The sequence below is a fragment of the Phyllobates terribilis genome, unplaced genomic scaffold (genome assembly GCF_046119375.1).
Source record: "Phyllobates terribilis strain yellow unplaced genomic scaffold, ASM4611937v1 Scaffold_3__8_contigs__length_932513732, whole genome shotgun sequence".
NCBI classification, from domain to species: domain Eukaryota; kingdom Metazoa; phylum Chordata; class Amphibia; order Anura; family Dendrobatidae; genus Phyllobates; species Phyllobates terribilis.
The window spans coordinates 71,383,473-71,405,688 of NW_027362763.1; the positions used below are offsets into that span (position 1 = coordinate 71,383,473).

Genomic DNA, 22,216 nt, shown 5'->3' on the forward strand with positions numbered 1-22,216 from the left:
TTTGGATACATGAAGCCCCTTTCGTTGATTAGATTAAGAGCTTGATCCATTACAACCGGCTGGTCATTGAGGAGACTCCTTTTCAGGATAAGGTTTTCTAGTTGTGATAACTGGAGACGAGTGAATATGACAAAGTTCAGCTTCGGCACATACACTCAAAAATCAACTGGGAAATGTGAAAAGCCACGAACATGTGGGGCAAAGCATGTAATGATGTCAGAACATGCAGAACAAAGCCTTTTCTATCCTGGATGCCTATGAAGCCAGCGGAAGATGGAAGACTGGTGGGAATCTCTGGCCACAGGGACACGTGAGAAGCAAGGAGAGTGTGATTTCTTCATTGTTTTTAACCCCTTTCCAAGCCATTTTGCTGCCATTTTTCAGGATTCGCGCAAATTAAATTCCCAAAAATCCTGATCTTCTATAGTCTGCAAATTTGGAGACATTTTTTAACAAGTTAAATTTGTTAATCCTTATTAACCCCTTTACAGCCCATGACGTACTAATATGCGTCTGTGCCCTGGGACTTAAGAGCCTGACCATATTAGTACGTCATCGCGATCGCGCGTGCACACAGGCTGTGTGGTCGCGATCGCCTCCGGGTGTCAGCTGACACCCGGTACTATGTGCAGGGAGCAGTCCCGCACCGCTCCCGGCAAATTAATCCCCGCAATGCTGCGATCGAAGTCAATCGCAGCACTGCGATGGCTAAGGGGAGGTGATCGCAATACTCACCTCCTCTTCCGGCCTCCAGCACTGTCTACCGCGGCTTTCTGGGTGTTGCCATGATGACCCGATGTCGTCATGACAACATCCGGGTCACCAGACAGCAGGAAGATTGTTTGGTCATGCGCAGTGACCAAACAATCTCAGTGAACAATCTTCTCACAGGGATGGTGCTCCATCCCTATGCTATTCATGCGATCAGAATAAAAAAAGTGAAAGTCCCAGAGTGTGTCAAAGTAAAAGAGTAAAAAAACTTTCAGAAAGAGAAAAAAAAAAATAAATAAATTTTGTAAAAATATCTAAAAAAATAAAATATATATAATGTACCTATCAATAAATATTATTATGCAAAAAAACAAACAAACAATAAAAGTACACCTATTTGGTATTGCCGCGTCCATAACGACCTGACCTATAAAACTGTCCCACTAGTTAACCCCTTCAGTGAACACGGTAAAAAATAAAAAAAGAAGCAAAAAACAATGCATTATCATCATACCGCCAAAAAAAAATGGAATAACACACGATCAAAAAGACAAATATAAATAAAAATGGTATCGCTGAAAATATCATCTTGTCCCACAAAAAACAAGCCACCACACAGCTCCATCATCTGAAAAATCAAAAAGTTATAGCTCTCAGAATAAAGCGATGCAAAAAAATATTTTTTTCTATAAAATAGCTTTTATTGTGTAAAAGTGACAAAACATAGAAAAACTATATAAATGTGATACCGCAGTAAACGTACTGACTCGAAGAATAAAGCTACCTTATCAATTTTACCACACGCGGAGTAGAATAAAAAAATTTAAAAAAAACAATTCCTGAATTGTTGGTTTTTGTTTATTCTGCCTCCCAAAAGCTGGAATAGAAAGCGATCAAAAGATGTCACGTGCCTGAAAATGGCACCAATAAAAACATCATCTCATCCCGCAAAAACAAGCCATCACATGACTCTGTTGGCCAAAATATGGAAAAATTATAGCTCTCAAAATATGGCAATGCAAAAACTAGATTTTACAAAATATGTGTCTTTTAGTGTGTGACAGCTGTCAATCATAAAAAGCCGATATGATTCTGGTATCGCTGTAATCGCACCGACCCGAAGAATAAGGTCGTCTAATCACTTATACAGGACTAGGAACGGCGTAAAATATAAACGCTAGGGCTGGGGTTGGGGTTAGTGTTGTGCTAATGTTAGGGTTGGGGTTAGGGTTGTTTTTTTTTTTTCAAAAGTAAAAAAAAAAAAAAGATGACAATATGGCAACTAGTGTTGAACGCAAGTGCTCGCTTATTCGAAGAATAAGGTTGTATAATCACTTATACAGCACTAGAAACGGTGTAAAAAATAAACGCTAGGGCAGGGGTTGGGGTTAGGGTTGTGCTAATGTTAGGGTTGTGCTAATTTTAGGGTTGGGGTTAGGGTTGGTTTTTTTTTCAAAAGTAAAAAAAAAAGAAAAGATGACGATATGGCAACTAGTGTTGAAAGCAAGTGCTCGCTACTTGAGTTTGCATCGGGTGCTCGGGTGTGCATTGAGTATCGCGGGTGCTCGAGTCTCCACCCCATATGCTTTGCGGCCAAAAAAACCTCGAGGGGATTGCATGCCATGCACGAGCGATCCCCGCATGTTTTTTTGGGGGTGTCTAATAAAATGAAACATGCGGGCGGGGACTCGAGCATTTCACTTGAGCACCCGTGATACATGGTGCAAACTCAAGTAGCGAGCACTTGCGCTCAAGACTAATGACAACTTATTCAATATGATGACTTAATGTCATCAAATTCTGTGTCATACCTCTGGGTTCAAAATGTTCATTATACCCCTTGATAAAATCCTTGAGGGGTGCAGTTTCCAAAATGGGGTCACTTGTGGGGAGGGTTTCAACTATTTAGGCACATCAGGGGCTCTCCAAAAGCGACATGGCGTCCACTCTCGATTCCAGCCGTTCGAAAAGTCACACACTGCTCCTTCCTTTCCGAACTCTGCCGTGCGCCCAAACACTGTATTTTCTCCACATATGGGGTATTGGCGTACTCAGGAGAAATTGCACAAAAGTTTATGGGGTCCATTTTCTCCTCTTACCCTTGTGAGAATAAGAAAATTGGGGCTAAAACATCATTTTTGTGGAAAAAGTTTGATTTTTTTATTTTCACGGCTGCATGTTATAAACTTCTGTAAAGGACTTGGGGGTTCAAGGTGCTCACCACTCATCTAGATAAGTTCCCTGAGGAGTCTAGTTTCCAAAATAGTGTCACTTGTGGGGAGTTTCTGACTAGCCCAGGGGGATGGGGATAAATCGGTACCCGGGCCTTTAGCCTGGCCTTTAGGGATGTCGCGGTGGTCGGCTCCCGGGTCCGTACCCTGGGGTCGCTCCTTTAAAAGGGTTGGTGATTTGTAAAGTTTATAAAAGTTCGTGACGCCACCTGTGGCTTCTGGGGAGAATCATCAGCGCTGCGCAGTCCACTGAGGCCAGTGATAAGGCAACTCGATGGTATGGCTACCCACAGGTGGAGCTAGGCCTCAGGGCAGCGTATGAAGGGGGAGGCAGGACAGGCGAGACCCAGCCGGGTCAGAGCAAGAACAGGGACAGACACGATAGTCACTTCAATACCTTTTACTGATGGAAATTCAGGCACGTCCCGAGCACTGTAGGGTGAAGGGTGCATGTCAGGATCCTCCTCAATGAGTGGGTTTTGGGCCTCCTGTTTCTTGCCTCTGTGTAGTAAGTTTCTGACCTGCCGGGAGCTAGGCCTAACTTTGTCTCTGTCCTGCGCTGGCTGACCTTGTGGTAGTGCCTTTTCTTGGATTACACGCTCCTGACTTATGGGGCCTATGTGTCTCCTGGCTCTGTTACATATCAGCACTTTAGAGATCCTGGGACTTGTAGTTCTCCAGTGATTCCGGTTATGCCTTACTGGGTCATAGAGATCCCGGTAAGCTTCGGACCCGGTGTCCGGTAACTGCTTCGGGGTGAGCTAGTTAAACTCTTCTGCCCCTTATGTACTAACTCTCCACTTGCCTTCGGCCTACTCGGGCACTCAATAGGCTACTCACACTAATGGCAGCTTGCCGTGCTTCAACGATCTTATGGCGCTGGCACACCTAAAGCTCACTACTGCGAGCTACAACTGAGTCTGAAACGTACTCCACTGAAGACTGACCTGTTTCTGTGTCTCACTCTGCAGGAACTCTCTCAACAGACTAACTGCTGCCTGGATCCACCTTCCCTATTTATCTATCCCTAACGGGCTCCCTCTGGTGGTCTGAGGTGAAAGGTGGAGATGTGTGAATGGTTATGGGGGCCTCTTGTGGAGGAATCCATCAATTCACCCTTCTGGGATCTGTGATACCAAGCGCAGCTGGGCGTCACATTCCCCCCTAGTTAAACTCAGCACTCCCGGGCTGAAGTACATTTTAAAAAACTATAACAATAGTAAACATAAGCAATACAAAAACAATCTTCCCTTTATGTGAGGCACGAATCTTAAACGTTACATAACAGTATAACAAATACAGAGTGTCCTCAGAACTCAAGTCTCCTTTGGTGAGGTTCCCAGCAAGGATGTCCATCTCACAGGGCAGAGTACTTTGGTGGTTTGAGGGACCTGTCCTAAACCCTCAACGTAGGCCCTGGGGTGGCTGCAGGGCATGAAGATCCCGAGTTGGACCTCCAAGAGATCCACTCCAGAGAGGTTTTTCTTCTGAGGTCACTTAAAGGGGCACTCCAGGGAGCGCAATTATATACAATCACAGTTTTTGTGCTGCACACAGTCCTCAGCCACGCAGTTCTTAGGTAGTCAATAAAGAAATTAATAGGTAAAGCACAAATTAATAAACATATGCATAAAAATACACAAACAATTCAGTGCATTACCATTTAATACACAATACCCCAGGGGTAACTATCTACACTTTCAAAAATTTTGACTATCTACTGAGTGTACCTAACAGGAGGTTTACCTCTCGTGCTACGTACTGATCTGCATAATACTGGTATGCGTGAAGTATTAATAGGTGCACTACCTCCCAATGTGTCAGTATCTGTATTCTCAGTTACTCTACCAGCTCTACGTGTGACCAAGTTGTAAAACTGCCTTAACCTCTCTCTTGGACTGGCAAGTCTACCATTGGCTGGGCCCTCTTGCTCTGCTCCTACTGGGGATGCTTCATCCGGGGATACTTCTTGAGCTGGCTCTTCTGCAGCACTTACAGGTTCAACTTGCTGTGGAGGGTTTTCTGGCTGTTCATAGAATTGGAGTACTGGAATAATTACTGCACCTCCTACTTGAGGCCAATCTTCTGGTAAGTCTCCTAGGTCAGTGTGGATCACTGTTTCCTTAGGTTCTTCCTGGGTTGTGAGAAGCACTTTTTCTTTGGGTTTCAGTAAGTCTGGACATAACTTTCAGTGGTCCCTGGACACTGTAGCAGATGTTCTTCCTCCATCTCGACTGATTATGCAGGTCTTCTTATTGTCAAATCTTGACTGTAACAGAGTGTAGGGTTCTTTTTCCCACTGATCATCAAGTTTATGGTTGCATCTTTTTCTTTTCAATACTGTTTCACCAGGTGTGAAGGGTTCTGCGGGTGCGCTTTTATTGTATTGAACTTCCTGCTTTTCTATTACCCGAGTAAGACTGTCCTCGACACAGGCTTGAACCCTTCTGTACTGCTCTTGTCTGGTCTTGTCCCAGTCCTCAGTGGTCATATCAGCTTCAGGCTCAACAACACCAAGCTCCAGGTCCATGGGCAGCTTTCCTGGCCTTGCCCGCATGAGATATGCTGGAGTGCAATTGGTGGAACTCACTGGTATATGATTGTACAGATCCACTAGGTCAGGTAGTAGGTCTGGCCACTGGTTTCTCTCCTCAAGAGGTATGGTCTTCAGCAGGTCAATGATGATGTTGTTCATCTTTTCGCAGAGACCATTGGTTTGTGGGTGGTAAGGTGTAGTTCTTATTTTCATACACCCGTAGAGATGGCAGAACTCCTTGAACAACTCAGCCTCAAAGGCCAGGCCTTGATCCATCAGTACCTGCTCAGGATAACCATGGGGTCTACAGAAATACGCTTGGAACGTCTTTGCTGCTGTCTCTGCCGTCAGGTCTTTGACGGGGGTGACCACCAGGAAACGTGAGTAGTGATCCACCATGGTCAAAGCATAAGAGCATCCTGACCTGCTGGGGGACAACTTGACATGGTCCAGGGCCACGATCTCCAGGGGTTGAGTCATCTTGATGGGCTGCAGGAGTGCCTTCTGGCTGCTGAAGTCTTTTCTTCTTAGGCCACAAGGTCCACAGTCCCGGCACCACCTCTCAATAGAGCTGCGCATTCCTACCCAGTAGAATCGACATTTCAGCAGGGTCTCTAGCTTTTCCCAGCCAAAGTGCCCCGCCTGATCATGGTAAGCTTCTTATAACATCTGGATGTCTGTCTTCGGGACTACTATCTGCCATACCATCTCGTGGGTTTTTGGATTGACGTACCTCCGGCACAGCTTCTCACGGTAGATAAACAGCCGGCTTCTCTCGTTCCACAGCTGCTTTGCTTGTAGAGACGCATTATTCTCCAGGGAGGCACCTTCTTGGGTTATCAGCTATTTGATGCGGCTGACAACCGGGTCACTGTCCTAGGTCTCTTTCCAGCTGTGGTGAGGCAGGGGGTTTAACGTCTTTCCACGCGGCCTCCTGGAGGCTCTCTGCTCATGGATCATCCCATTCCGATGAAAGGCAGGTAGCTCAATCTCTTCCAGGTCATCCACTTCTTCTGTGTCTGACTGGTGAGGCATCCTAGACAAGGCATCGACGTTGGCGTTCTTGCGGCCCGCCCGGTATTTGATTGTAAATTCGTAGTTTGACAGCCGAGCCATCCAACGTTGTTCCAGTGCCCCGAGCTTAGCTGTTTCAAGATGGGTCAAGGGGTTGTTATCAGTAAAGGCAGTGAACTTACTGGAAGCCAGATAGTGCTTGAACCTTTCAGTGATGGCCCAGACCAAGGCCAGGAACTCCAACTTGAAGCTGCTATAGTTCTCTGGGTTTCTCTCAGTCGGGCAGAGCTTCCTGCTTGCGTATGCGATCACTTTCTCTTGGCCATTCTGCTTCTGACTTACAACAGCGCCCAGCCCTTCGTTGCTGGCATCTGTATACAGCGAGAACGGTGGTCTGTAGTCAGGGTAGGCTAGGATCTCATCACCTGTCAGGATCTCCTTCATCTCCTGAAACGACTCTGCTTGCTCCTTACCCCAGTGAAATGGGGGTTTTTTGTCTTTGTGGGACTGCCCTACCAGGAGGTCTTGCAGTGGAGCTGCTTTCTTGGTGTAGTCCTTTACGAACCTCCGGTAGTATCCGACTAGCCCCAAAATCTGACGCACCTCCTTGAGGTTCTTTGTCTCCGGCCACTTCTGGATGGCTGTGACCTTCTCCGGGTCTGGTGCTACCACTTCCGGACTGACAATCTTCCCCAAGTACTGTACCTTTCTCTTGAGCAGGTGGCACTTTGAGGGCTTCAACTTCATCCTTTACCGGCACAGTGACTCAAATACCTCTGCCAGGTGTTTCAAGTGGTCCTCGTACGTTCTGGACTACACTATTACATCGTCCAGGTAAAGTAACACAGTCTCGAAGTTGCGGTGTCCCAGGCTGCACTCCATCAACCTCTGGAACGTTCCGGGGACATTGCAGAGTCCAAACGGCATACTGTTGAACTTGCAGAGTCCCATCAAGGTAGTGAAAGCCGTCTTCTCCTGATCTTCCTCAGCCACATCTACTTGCCAGTACCCATTAGTGAGGTCAAGGGTGGAAAAGTAATTTGCAGACTTTAAGGCAGCTAGGGACTCCTCTATGTGTGGTAAAGGGTATGCATCTTTATGTGAAATGCGATTTACTTGACAGTAATCAACACACATTCTCATGCTCCCGTCCTTTTTCCTCACTAGCACTAGGGGAGCTGCCCAGGGACTTCAACTATCCCTTATTACTCCCGCCTTCCTCATGTCATGCAGTATTTCTTTTGCCTTCTGGTAGTGAGCTGGGGGTATAGGCCTATAACGTTCTTTGATTGGGGAATGGTTGCCTGTAGGGATATGATGTTGAACCCCCTTAACCCTCCCAAAGTCAAGTGGATGTTTACTGAACACCTGCGAGTATTCTTGAACCACCCGGTGTATACCCTGTTTTTGATGGGCAGGAGTGGTGTCTGTCCCAACATGGAGCTGTTGACACCAATCCTCCACCTGGGCTGCAGGGTCATTATCCTCTACTTCATCTGGTGAAGTTAAGGACTCTGCCTCATGGATGCAGTTGTTATTGACAGCATGTAATTTGGCAACAGTGGCATAACGTGGCAGTCTGACCTCATCTTCCCCTAAGTTGAGAAGACGGACGGGCACCCTCCCATTACGTACATCTACCACTCCCCTGGCGGTTAAGAGCGTGGGTCTATGCTCGGAGCAAAGGGGTTCTACAACCGCCTGGTAGCTCTGTCCTCTAAGACTTATGGCAGCTCTACACCAGATGAGCATTTCACTCATTGGGGGGATGACAATGGGTATGGGGTCTGTTACCCGCACGTTACCGATTTCACCGTCTGTTAACCTTACTTGCTGTTGATACATCAGGACTCGGATCTCCCTCTGCAGTGTCCTCCTCTGTCTTGGTCTGGCAGTGTCGGCTATCTGTTGGAGCAAGAACTCAACTTCTCCCAAACAGTTACCAACAATGTTAGTGCCTAGTACCATATACGGATTGGTGTCATCAGGATTAGTCTCTACTACAATTAGTCCCTGGTCCTTCAGCTCCACTCTCACCACCTTTACAGTCATATTCTTAACCTAGAGCTGGCGGACGTAGGTCATTCATGGACCATAACCTCTTGTAGAGGACTTCAGGCATGATGGTTACCTGAGATACTGTGTCCAGCAAGGCATGCGTCGGGATCCCGTCCAATACAATGGACAGGAAAGGTCTTCCTCCAATGAACCTGTTGTTCCAGTCTGAAGGGCCTGGTGAGTTCACTCCTGGGTGTCGGCCTTCAGACCCAGAGTTTTCTCATTTAAAGGACAATTCTGGGAGATGTGTCCGGTCTTGCGACAGCAGTAGCAGGTTGGGTCCCTCGGTGGACGGCGCTGATCACTGGTCCTCGAAGAGGGTGGTGTTGGCCTCCTCCTCCTTCGCATCCAGGGGACATCCTCAGGGCTATCGGCTAACAGGATCTTCCCTCCTTCCTCGAGCTCCGTCCGCAGCAGCAGAGCACTCAGCACAGTGGTCAGGGTTTTGCTCAACTGACGCACTTCAGAGCGCAAACTGTCCAGTTCTTTAGGGGATGTTGCTGGGACTTTGGCCCCAGCAGCCACTGAGGAAAAGGTGGGTGTTGCAGGCTCTGGATTGGCCCCACACTGATAATGTTGTATGGCATTTGTTTCCAGGGGCTGCAGTCATTTTATAGCCATGTCCTTAAGATTGTCAAAGGTGGCATCTGGATGATCCAGGGACCACCAACGCACAGTCCTGCTCTCCTCTGGAGACCTCAGTCCCCCAACAAACTGCTCCTTCAGCATCTTGTTCTCATTCTCAATGCTGGTTGGACTAACCTGGCTCACAGCCCGCAGTGCCCCTTGAAGATGTCAGGCATAGTCCCGAACATTGTCCTCTGGTTGTTGGGAGCAGCTGTAGAAACTCATCCGGAGGTCTGCCTCAGTAAGGTCCTCAAAGACTGTCTGTAGTTTTTGGAATATTGCGGACACTGACTCCTGGTCTGCGGCCGACCATGCTTCCACTTCCCGTTCCGCAGCACCGGTCAGTTGTCCTAATACAACGGCGGCTATTTGTTTGCCTGTCATAGAGTACATGTCCAAGATACCAAATATCTTCCGTTTGAATCCAGACAGGGTAACTGGTTTGCTGATGTACTGGGGGAGCAACTTTGCTCCAGGAATGTACGATAAAGTCATATGAATGACTGGTGTTACAGGCGCTGCTGGTGGGGCGGCGGCTTCGGCCTGCTCATCCTCGGGCGCGGGCTGAATTTCAGGGACGTTGGCCGGCATGTCGGCGTTCTGCTGCAGCTCGTCGGACATCTTGGCGCCCCCCCTACTTAACCATGGCCTATCTTCTGGTTATTCTTCTGGTAGGCCGCAGCTCCGCAGGTGACGGTCGTCTTCAGGTCCCTGCGTCTCTTGCGTCCTACATCAGCGCGTTCAGCGACGCTCCTTACAGGACCTGGCACTTCTTGGTTTGACGTCGAGGCGTGGGGCGTGTCCGGGGCTTCGCGCTCTTTTTGCAGGTACTCCCCTTATTTTCCCGCGGTTACGCCCTTCTTCCCCCTCAACGGCCCAACAATGACAGCAACCTTCACCACAGCTTTACGTACACAGCTAAGAATAAAGGCGCACAGTACCCGGTGGCAACGGGCACAACACTCTGTCGTTGCAGCGGGCACGTGATCCTGTTCGTGACGCCAAGTTGAAGATGACTAGCCCAGGGGGATGGGGATAACTCGGTACCCGGGCCTTTAGCCTTGCCTTTAGGGATGTCGCGGTGGTCGGCTCCCGGGCCCATACCCTGGGGTCGCTACTTTAAAAGGGTTGGTGATTTGTGAAGTTTATAAAAGTTTGTGACGCCCCCTGTGGTTTCTGGTGAGAATCACCAGCGCTGCGCAGTCCACTGAGGCTGGTAATAAGGCAGCTCGATGGTATGGCTCCCCACAGGTAGAGCTAGACCTCAGGGCAGTGTATTAAGGGGGATGCAGGACAGGCGAGACCCAGCTGGGTCAGAGCAAGAACAGGGACAGACACGATAGTCACTTCAGTACCTTTTACTGATGGAAATTCAGGCACATCCCGGAGCACTGTAGGGTGAAGGGTGCATGTCAGGATCCTCCCCAATGAGCGGGTTTTGGGCCTCATGTTTCTTGCCTCTGCGTAGTAAGTTTCTGACCTGCCTGGAGCTAGGCCTAACTTTGCCTTTGTCCTGCGCTGGCTGACCTTGTGGTAGGGCCTTTTCTTGGATTACACGCTCCCGACTTACGCTCCCGAGATCCCAGTAAGCTTCAGACCCGGTGTCCGGTAACTTCTTCAGGGTGAGCTATTTAAGCTCCTCTGCCCCCTATGTACTAACTCTCCACTCGTTTTCAGCCTACTCGGGCCCTCAATAGGCTACTCACACTAACAGCAGCTTGCCGTGCTTCACCTATCTTATGGCGCCGGCACACCTAAAGTTCACTACTCCGAGCTACAACTGAGTCTGGAACGTACACCACTGCAGACTAACCTGTTTCTGTGTCTCACTCTGCAGGAACTCTCTCAACAGACTAACTGCTGCCTTGCTCCACCTTCCCTATTTATCTATCCCTAACGGGCTCCCTCTGGTGGTCTGAGGTGGAAGGTGGAGATGTGTGAATGGTTATGGGGGCCTCTTGTGGAGGAATCCATCAATACACCCTTCTAGGATCTGTGATACCAAGCACAGCTAGGCATCACATTTCCACTGTTTAGGCACATCCACTAATTATTCAAGCAAATTTTATATACATAAAGTCAAATGGTGCTCATTCCCTTCCGAACCCTGCCGTGCGCCCAAACAGTGGTTTTCCCCCACATATGGGGTATCTGCTTGCTCAGGAGAAATTGCACAACAAACTGCATAGTTCAATTTCTCCTGTTACACTTATGAAAATGCAAAAGTGGGGGCTGAACAACATTTTTGTGGGAAAAATGTGAAAATTGTATTTTTATGGCTCAATGTTATAAACTTCTGTGAAGCACCTGGGGGTTCAAGGTGCTCACACACATCTAGATAAGTTCCCTGAGGGCTCTAGTTTCCAAAATGGTGTCACTTGTGGAGAGTTTCCACTGTTTAGGCACATTAGGGGCTCCCCAAATGCAACATGGCGTCCACTAATTTTTCATGCAAATTTTACATTCAAAAAGTCAAATGGCGCTCATTCCCTTCCAAACCCTGCTGTGCGCCCAAACAGTGGTTTTCCCCCACATATGGGGTATCTGCTTACTCAGGAGAAACTGCACAACATATTTTGTGGTCCATTTTTTTCTGTTACCCCTGCGAAAATAAAAAAAATTGTGTCTAAAATAACATTTTTGTGAAAAAATTTAAATGTTAATTTTTTTCTTCCACATTCCAAAAATTCCTGTGAAGCACCTGAAGGGTTAATAAAGTTCTTGAATGTGGTTTTGAGCATCTTGAGGGGTGCAGTTTTTAGAATATTGCCACTTTTGGGTAAAGACCCCTCAAAGTGACTTTAAATATGATGTGGTCCCTAAAAAAATGGTTTTGTAAATTTTGTTGGAAAAATGAGAAATCGCTGGTCAATTTTAACCCCTATAGCTCCCCAATAAAAAAAAATTTTGGTTCCAAAATTGTGCTTATGTAAAGTAGACATGTGGGAAATGTTATTTATTAACTATTTTGTGTGACATATATCTCTGATTTAAGGGCATAAAAATTCAAATTTTGAAAATGGCAAAATTTTCAACATTTTTGCCAAATTTCCATTTTTTTACAAATAAACTAACATGATATCGAAGAAATTTTACCACTATCATGAAGTACAATATGTCACAAAAAAGCAATCTCAGAATCAGGGGGATCCGTTGAAGCGTTCCAGAGTAATTACCTCATAAATTGACAGTGGTCAGAATTGTAAAAATTGGCCTGGTCATTAACGTGCAAACCACCTTGGGTTGTAAAGGGGTTAACAATATTGATAAATTCCTCTTTGATTTTATCTACATAGTTATAAAATTATGGGTATATATTTTTTTTGTATATCTTTATATATCCTTTTTGGTTCCTCTGCATAAAGATTAAACGCATAAGTTTCTCTATAATTGCACTTACTATGAGAAGGAGCTTAAGGGCTGACTGTGCAATATTTATACATTAAAGGGAAAATTTAAGAGCGCACAACCCTAAAAAGCCATATATATGGGCCTGAGACAACTCCTTCACTGAATTGTGATCACTTCATTGCTAATTTTGAAACCTGTCATTCTCTAATAATGCTCTTTATTAATTAATAAAGAAATATATTAATATGATAATATGATAATAATCTTACCGAAACCATTGGAGATCCCAATAGTCTAACATTCTCATTTGTCAGAGTTAACAGTCTCTTAAATTGAAGATCATTGTAGTCCATTCGATCCCCAAGTAAAATAGCCACAATTATATTTGCCACTGCAGCATTCAAGATTAAAATGTTGTTGAATGGCTTTCCTAAAAAGACAATAGTGAACAAAAATCTGCAAAATGATACAGAATGGTGATACTGTATTGAGGGTGGGAGGGGTTAACTTAAATGGGCTGTACATAAAAACTACATCTTAAAGGGAATGCAAGTGATTAGAAAATGATAGCTTCTTTCAATCTCTTGCTGCAGCTCCGTTCATGTATGGCGCAGTCATTTTGGAAAAAGTTTTTTTTTTAAGTATCTGGAGTCAAAAGATTTATTTTCAAATAGGGTTACTATTGCGATCTGCATACTATACCTTTAAAGGATGCAAAGGAGTTAGTTAAGTGGGTACATTCCTCAACAACTTTTTCTTCAATGGTACTTTTTCCCATGCCAAAATCCCGTAATGTAGTTAGAGTAAATCTTCTCATAGCCTTCCAATTTTCACCACGTGAAAAAATAATTCCTGAAACATTTAAAATATTAGAATTTTGAAAAATGATAAAGATACAATTTCATTATAGTGTTTTGTTGGATTTAAGTATAGACAACTGATCCTCAGGGGCTGGACAAGCGTTCTATTTGACTCATTATGAATAAGTGCATAACTGTTCAGTTGGTTGGATAATCATGAAAGAGAATCAGTCATTTGGTATAATATGTAATTTTTTTCTATTTGTTGAAAATCCTTTTTTTTCTCCTGAATCTGTTTTTTTTCCAGCACATCTTTAATCTCGATATGTGGCCCTCTCTTCCCTGCATAAACAGTGAATGTAGGAATCTATTTTTGTAGATAAAAGGGAACGGCTCTTAACTCTTCTCTGGGTAGTCCTCTTGAGGATTATGCTCATTTGGCTAGCAAGATTAGATTTACACATCAGAGGAGGATTTATTTCAAGAATAGAGTGTAAAAGGACAAAAGTAAAGCAAAATCAGATTGAGGAGAACACAAATGAAGAAGACAGATCGGCATGGCAGAATATCAGTAGATCAACAAATTTATACACTAATGCAGCTAGATGCAGTATATTTTTTACATTTCCTCTTGATTTGACATTAAAAATGAGTAGTACTGGATAATTAGCTTTAAAAAAACACGATTTTATGATACTCTGACGAGAGATATTTATGCCATATAAGTTTATAGGTAGCCACCCATTGGTTGTGATGTGAATTGCAGCCTGTTAAAGGTTTTTTTAATTTTTTTTTGTGAGAAAATAGAGTCCTTAACTAAATTCAAAATAAGAGTAGGAACATCTGTACTAGAAATGGGCAAATTGATTCACGGGGCTCTGGTCCATCGGCTAGGTCTCTGGTGGCTGGTTGGGAGGTTCTCGAATCTCTTACTTTTCAAAATCTCTAATGCAGATTTTGATTAGTGAGGGCTGGCACAGTCTCATCATTGCAGCGTGTCGAACAAATTACATCACACCAGCCTGGCTAATCAAAAGTAGTGTCGGGGATCCTGGTAGGCAAGAGTTTTGCGAGCCCCATATCTCACAGCCAACTACTAACTTGGCTCATGGACCGGAGTCCCAAAAATGGATGCGCCCATCTCCAATCTGTATCTTATTGTCTAATTACCTAAATATCTAATGTATACGAAGGTCATGCAAAGTTAGTTGTTAGGAAAAAGAAGAATCTGGAATTTTGGATTCTATAAGCTCAATCCGATGTCCTTGGCAGAGATAGGCCAATGCCAAGAAGTCTGTAAGCTGTTTAGTCTCCTCTTTCCATGGGAAATAAAATATATACTTGATCAAACTTAACATGTTCAGTATGTGTATGGGAGAATATTGTGTCTCTCAGATTAATGACAGTTTGGGCAAGACATATGGTATCTAAAGTGTATGGCTGCCTCTAAAACTGCTTAGCCAACTACCTATTCTGGAGTCAAGATATTGTGTAGTGGCAGACAATTAAAACATGGAATGATATGAGAAAAGGTGATGGCCAGTGAATAAATTGAGAATCTATTTGCTGAAAGTAAGAAAGTTAAGAACAAACAAACTGTTGACTCACCCTATATAACTACTGTAAAATAGCACACAATAATACAGCTTTTAAGAGTACACCTGGCATTGAGATTGTGTAGGCTCATGCAAAGTGTTTATATTATAAATGTTATACTCTATGCTATTAACAGATGAAAACGCACTCACCGTTGCCATGGTCCATATTCCTAAATATCTTAAGTACTCCTCTTTCTCCAAACTCTTCAGCGTTATTGATAAGAGCTTCCTTAACAGTTTCATGTCCGGCTAGCACCACCATTTTTTTTGTGCCCATTTGGATACTAAACACAGGTCCATATTTCTTAGCAAGCTTTAACAAAAAATACATCATGATCTAAGTAACTATGGACTAATCCTAGTCCAGTAAAGAATAAAATGTTGGAATATAGACATTTATTTCTGTCTCCATGGTCTCATATTTAGGAAATATGACCAAGTATTTGAAAATTAATCTGTGTTTTTCAAGATATTACATCTATGTGCAATTGGTGGAAGGTTTTTTCTACAAGTACTGTCACTGAATTAGCTGAATAATATGACTGCAGTTCTGTGGCCTCTTTATGGCAGTATATGCATGTGGATGTGGTACTGAAGCTTAGTCCATTAAAGTAAATTGGCTGGACGAAAGTACCAGATGCAGCCAAAGGATAAGGGGAAGTCTAGGTTTGGTGCTGGAATGAATGGGCTTCAAAGCTCCAGTACAGAGGTGTCCCTTGTGGGAATTGGATGTTTCTCCCCAAGCAGTTCGCCCCCAGCAATTCGCCCCTGGGTACATTTCGCCCCCGCACCTTTCATCCCCAGCATTTGGCCCCCAGGATGTTTTGCCCCCTTACATCTCACCCCCCGCACATATCGCCCCCAGTTCGAAACGTGCGGGGGCGAAATGTGCGGGGGCGAATCTTCCTGGGGGCGAAATGATAGGGGCGAAATGTGCGGCAGCGAAATGTGCCATGGGGGCGAACTGCTGGGGGTGAACTGTTGGGGGCGAAACTTCCTATAACCATCCCTAGTAACATTTATACGTAAACAGATTTGTCAAGACTTAGCGTCATGCATTCTCCATGGTCTCCACCTTTCAGAATGTTGATCATGGAGCCATTTTCTTCACTTTCTGCTAACCTTCAACACTTTCCACAGAAAACTTTATGGAGAAAAAAGCAAGAAAGGTGGGGAAAATTGGTTGAATCCATGCTCCAAGAGCAAAACATATATTCTAACTTGGGTAGCTGGGCATTTTTGACACAATGCACGTATGTGGAGATAAAGTTAGTATCCAGGATATTGACTATGAGTGTTCACCCTGTACTCATTTGGAGCTGTGGTATATATCTCTTAAAGTGAAGCTATCATCAGAAAATGACTTATTGTTAAATTTTACAATTTTTCCCTAAAATATTTTTTGATAATACATAACAATCAGTATTAGAAATAAAAAATATTGCTCACTGTGAAGGGAGGTGGAGAAGGTCAGATGTCACATAGCCTATTGTGATTGGTGGATCCGATGTTATCAGCTATGTATTGAGGTGTCTCCTGTTATTGTAATTCTGCCTCTGATGATAAAGAGCTGACGAAAACTATAGCATCGGCGTCCCTGCCTCCTGCTAGGCAGGGACGCCGTTCCCCTCACCTCTCCGCTCCGTGCCCGGCGTCTTCCTCCCGCTCTGCTGGCAGCGCGTGCTGCTTCCCGGCCTCTGTGCTTAGGGCGCTCCCCCTCTCTTAAAGGGGCCGCGCGCGCCGTCCTAAGGAGTCCCCGGCCAATGGCCGAAGGACCTCACAATATATAATGCACCTCCTCCAAAATGGAGGTGCCCGAGCAATGTTGTTGCAAAGCCTTTCAACTCTGCTTCAGCCCTCAGGTCCCGTTACCAGTTACCTGCCAGTCACCTGCCAGATTCATGCTTGATACCTGCCTGATATCTGCTTACCTGCTTGCTATCCTGTGGTCCGACAGTCTGCCTACCAGCACCTGCCAGTCTGTCTATGGATCAGTCTGCCTGCGGACCAGAAAGTACCTGCAGATACCTGCCTGATACCTGCCTGCCTGTCCAGAGACCCTTACTCGCTCACCTGGGAGCGTTCACCTGCTACCAGCCTGCTAGCCTACCTGGAGGCTTAGCCGTCACTTGCTGTGACCACCTGCCTGTCCAGAGACTCTTACTCGCTCACCTAGGAGTGCTTACCTGCTACCAGCCTGCTAGCCTACCTGGAGGCTTAGCCGTCACTCGCTGTGACCACCTGCCTGTCCAGAGACTCTTGCCCGCTCACCTGGGAGCGCTCACCTGCTACCTGCCTGCTAGCCTACCTGGAGGCTCTGCCTTCACTTGCCGTGACCACCTGCCTGTCCAGAGACTCTTGCCCGCTCACCTGGGAGTGCTCCCCTGCTTCCTGCCTGCTAGCCTACCTGGAGGCTCTGCCGTCACTTGCCGTGACCACTTGCCTGTCCAGATACTCTTGCCTGCTCACCTGGGAGCGCTCACCTGCTACCTGCCTGCTAGCCTATCTAGAGACTCTTCCCTGCTGTCACTTGTCATGACCATCTGCCCGTCTAGAGACTCTTTCCCTGCTGTCACTTGCCGTGACCACCTGCCCGTCTAGAGACTCTTACCCTGCTGTCACTTGCCGTGACCATCCGCCTGTCAAGAGACTGTCCCCGTCACTTGCCGTGACTTCCTGCCCCTTCTACCCAGAGACTATCCCTGTCACTTGCTGTGATTACCTGCCCGCCTTCCCTGGGAGGCACCCGCTTCCTTACAAGGACTGCCTCTTTGTATAGTTGCTCAGAGGTTCCACCTCCCAGACCCGTTACAAAAACTATACCTGAAAGGATCGGACATCTGAGTCTGAATAGCTCCAGTGGCCAATGTGAAAATTGCAAGATTACTAATTTTGAAATGTTTTAATAAAGATTATAATTTGAAGAAAAAAAAACCTTAACCCAACTTTTTTTAAAAAAAAAATGCATGAAACACAAAAACCTAATGTAAAAAAGATCATGTTCTGATGATTTTTCCTTTAAATCTAAGCTATAAAACTTAAGCAACATTTAATCCGTGGTCATTAATTAGCCTGTTGAGACAAATTGACTATGCTTTACATGTGCACAGAAATATCATTAATAGATCGTTCAGTACCCATAGATGTCATTGTTCTCAGCAGCACATGCCCTGTTTACAAACGATGATGTGCTGCCGAGATGAGAGAAAATCCTGAATAGGAGGAAAAAGGGACTAGACGGGCACTTCACGTCATTTTCTTCTCTGATGCTGCTCAGTTCAGATCTTTCCCTCTCTACTAGAGATGAGAGAATACATTTGAGTGAAATTGAGTTCTACTCAAATTTTACAAAAATCCACATTCACCAAATTCAAATTTTTCGTTGCTTGCTTTTGTTTTGTAAATGGCTATCAAAAGAATTTAAAAAATGTAATAATAAATCCTTATATTCACCTGACTGTTCACCTCTCTGTCTCCTCTGTTTCATCTCCATCACCCATCTGGTCCTTGTTGCAAATTCAGATCCATGGAGCTCACACTAAAATCTTCTGTGAGAGAGGCCTGGGTCTGGTCTGTGCATGCGTGTGTAAGGTCATGGCGTACTTGTGAAGGACCATCATGGGCCTCATCAGAACTGGTAATCCCTGCTCAGTTTGAGAGGCCTGGAGATTTCATTGTGAGCGGTGGGGATCAGTAGATGACTACCAGATGGGTGACAGTGAGTAGCAAAAAGGCCAGAGAGGTGAGCGTCCGGTGATTATTAGGGTTTTCAATATTTTTTACATATTATGTTTATTATACTCTGGGGTCCTAGGAAAAATTGCTCTAATAGACAAATTTTGCCTGATCTGCTCATCTCTACTCTGTACCTCTTGTCCCTGACTGGATTTGAGTGGATAAAAGAATACAGACTCAATCTTTTCAATTCATACTATCAGCAAATTCTCACCACCCCCCGCTGTTAAAAAGGGGCGCAGTCCAATGTGAAGCACTTCCCTTGCCTCATGGACAGTTCACCCTTGCCTACCAGTGGTAGTTTCAGGCATAGGACAATCCACCATCCACACATTAATGTAAATTCAGAAAATCCCTTTTAATCATTAATAGTTTAAACAATTTTTTTTTAATTAAAAACTTTTACTTTTAACTTCAAAGCAACAATCCCAGGATTTCGATTTTCTACATTATTAATTTGCCATGTTTTCGATATTCTTACCTCTAGATAAGTTTGATGAGGTTTCTGCAAATCTATAAGATGTAAGTTCCCAATGAGCGGCCAACACCTAGGTCCAGGTGGAAAATTCGGGATGTGATTTTTCTTCCAACTTGTTAAGACATTCAGTATGTATAAAAGAGTGAACACCAGAACCAAATAAGTTGCTAAAGAGAACCCCAAATCCATAGCTGTGTCCGGAGCTGGTGACAGTGCAGAAATCTGGCAGCTGAGGAGCACAACTGATTGTTTTGTCTAACCCTTGGTCTCCACCTTTGTTCCAGTAACACTGTGGGCACAGACTGCCAAAAATATTTGTAATAAACACTAATTGGAGAGTTTTTAAAGTGAATAACCTTTTTTTTAAATGATAAAGGTAATGGCAAGAATAGACCATGCACCTGCTGTAGTGTCATAATAGAGATGAGAACTTGGTTTATCTTTTTACCTTACTACTTGGCTTCGAGCATGGCAGAGTCAAACTCATATGTCTTGGGTAGCAAAGCCTGGTAAAATAATGTGGATCAATCCCACAAAGTTGTCAAAGCTGGATGCACACTGAAAATATCATCAGTTTACAGCCCAAATAGAAAATAGAATTCTCTCATTCACCAGCAGCAAAAAGAGATTTTACAACATTTCTAAAAATTGCAAGAAAACAAAAAGTTTTATCCCTCTTTCATAAAGATAATGACTAGAGACTAGCAAATCTGCCAAAATTTGAATTTAGCAGATTTGTTTAGTTTCATTCACTACATAATTAATTTATCTCAGCAATTTCCAGACCCCAGAGCTTTAAGGGGTTGTCCAGGTTTGGTACGAAAGTGTGCAGTCACTCTATGTGACTGGAGCCTTGTGAACTCTCACATAGTGCACAATGACTACTATCAGGTTTTCTCCAGTGCCGAAAGCGAGACTTGGCGGTTATGTAACTGTAAGTATGTGATATGCATACTACCGACACCATTCCGACTAGACGTAAGCAGACTCATTTAATTCCCGTTTTGGAATGCAGCCGGAAGTTGGAATGTGTGCATATTGCATACTTGCAGACACATGACTGCTGGCTTCTAGCGTCGGAACCGGAAAAACCTTGCAGCTCTTGCTGTAAGCGATGTGAAAATGCTCAACTCTGCAGTCAAATAGAGATCCAAACCTGGACAACCCCTTTAATAAAAATAGGGTTTTTTGTTTAATCTTGTTTCTTTTTATAAATTACATTTACATTGTCTTGGTCCTCACTAGTGTTGAGCAAGCATGCTCGACACTGCTCGGTACTCGCCCGAGCATCTCACCACTCAGGTTGTTCGACGAGCACCGAGCATTTTCGGGTTACTCGGAGGGGAGCTCAGGTCTCCGACCTGAATGTTTGGCGCTCTTTACAGAGCCAATGAACATGCAGGGATTCCCAGCCAGTCACTGTAATGCAGCAGCCATGTTGGTTGTGGGCATTAAAGTGATTGGCTGGCCGCACAGCATCACCTCGAGTGCTGCTGAGCTAGGGAGAGATTTATACTGCAAAATAGGTAGTGTAGGGTCTCTAATTCCTGCAAAATCAAATATACAGTACTTCAGAGGACTAATATCCATCCCAGATATCATTCAGGCAGGCTGTATAGGAGACGGAGTGGTTATACCAACAAACACAGCATTACAGTTCTGTGTGCTGCTTCTCAAATTGCTAGACTTAGCCCCAGGTCTCAGGGGCCAGGAAAAATCAGTTTTTTTCATCTAAATCCTCTTTTTTTTTTCCTCAGTCAGACTGTACAAATACCCATCTTATTAACCTTTTGGTATCCCCCCCCACCAAAAAAAAAATTGAGTGTGTCTGTGAGTGTTCAGACACAAATATATCTGTTTAAAAGAGTCTGGTTTCGGCCACATAACTAGAACTGTGGTTTTGCAGTTCCATGGTTCAAATCTCTGTATTATCTACTTTTTTGCCTTTTTTCCATAAAAAAAAAGTTTGAGTGTCTCGCTGACTGCTCAGACAAAAATATATGGTGAGCTGCAACCTGGTGAGCTGCATACATGGTGAGCTGCAACATGTGGTACATGTTCACAGATCGACCAGAAGATGAAACCAACTTCACCTGCCAGAAGTGTAGACTACTGGCTCTTTTAGAAGAAAAGGTGCGGGGACTGGAAGAAAGAATTGCGACAATAAAACTCATCAAGGAAAATGAAGGCTTCCTGGACAGAACAGAAGCGTCACTACTGGTCACGGAAAGTGAAGGAAGCATCAGAGAACCTCCAGATGCAGACAAGTGGAGGCAAGTGACCAAAAGAAGCAAGAAGACCATGGAGACACCACCAACCACACAACTGAGAAGCAGATTCCAAGGACTTGTGGAGGACGAAGATGGCACACCTAAGGATGAGCAAGCAAAGAAGAAAAGAGCACCCAGAAACACCCAGAAGCGACAAGAGAAATGACAGCCAAGAAGGGAAGAATAGTTGTGGTGGTGGGAGACTCACTACTGAGAGGAACAGAAGTAGCTATCTGCAGACCGGACATAACCGCAAGAGAAGTATGCTGCCTCCCAGGTGCGAAGATCAAGGATGTTACCAATAGGATACCGAAGCTCATCAGTTCCAAGGATGTCCACCCATTTCTTCTGATACATGTTGGCACCAATGACACGGCAAGGATGGACCTACCGACAATCTGCAAGGACTTTGAAGCATTGGGGAAGAAAGTAAAAGAACTGGATGCGCAGGTAGTTTTTTCTTCTATCCTTCCAGTAGACGGGCATGGCATCAGGAGATGGAACAGGATCCTTGATGTGAACAACTGGCTGAGAAGATGGTGCAGACAACAAGGATTTGGATTCCTGGACCACGTGTCTAAAGCCTACAATACGTGAGGATGTATGGGAGGGAAATGAGGAGGTCGAGTCCTTATGGGTAGAGATACATTGGGCAAAAAAAAATAAATAAAATTATCATAGGAGTCTGTTATAAACCTCCAAATATAGCAGAAGCCGCGGAAAGTCTATTAATGAGACAAATAGACGAAGTAGCAAAAAATAACGAGGTGATTATTATTGGGGACTTCAACTACCCCGATATAGACT

General features: G+C 44.8%; 1 protein-coding gene across 4 annotated transcripts in view; it reads right to left on the reverse strand.

Annotated features, from left to right (window-relative positions):
* LOC141258846 (cytochrome P450 2K6-like) overlaps nt 1-19,408 on the reverse strand; it is a 33,210-nt gene extending 13,802 nt beyond the window's left edge. Inside the window, exons 1-4 of one of the 4 annotated variants that reach the window (XR_012318341.1) lie at nt 19,143-19,407; nt 15,077-15,239; nt 13,231-13,380; nt 12,798-12,958 (exon numbers count right to left, since the gene is read on the reverse strand). Coding sequence is in view for 3 of the 4 variants with exons in the window: in XM_073674019.1 (XP_073530120.1) it covers nt 12,798-12,958; nt 13,231-13,380; nt 15,077-15,239; nt 19,143-19,328 (660 nt within the window). In the remaining variant the exon portion in view is untranslated. Of the gene's footprint in view, nt 1-12,797; nt 12,959-13,230; nt 13,381-15,076; nt 15,240-17,537; nt 17,577-18,795; nt 18,821-19,142 lie in introns of those variants that run through there. The other 3 variants (XM_073674019.1, XM_073674021.1, XM_073674020.1) reach the window with 3 other exon arrangements.
* Between the last annotated feature and the right edge of the window lie 2,808 nt (nt 19,409-22,216).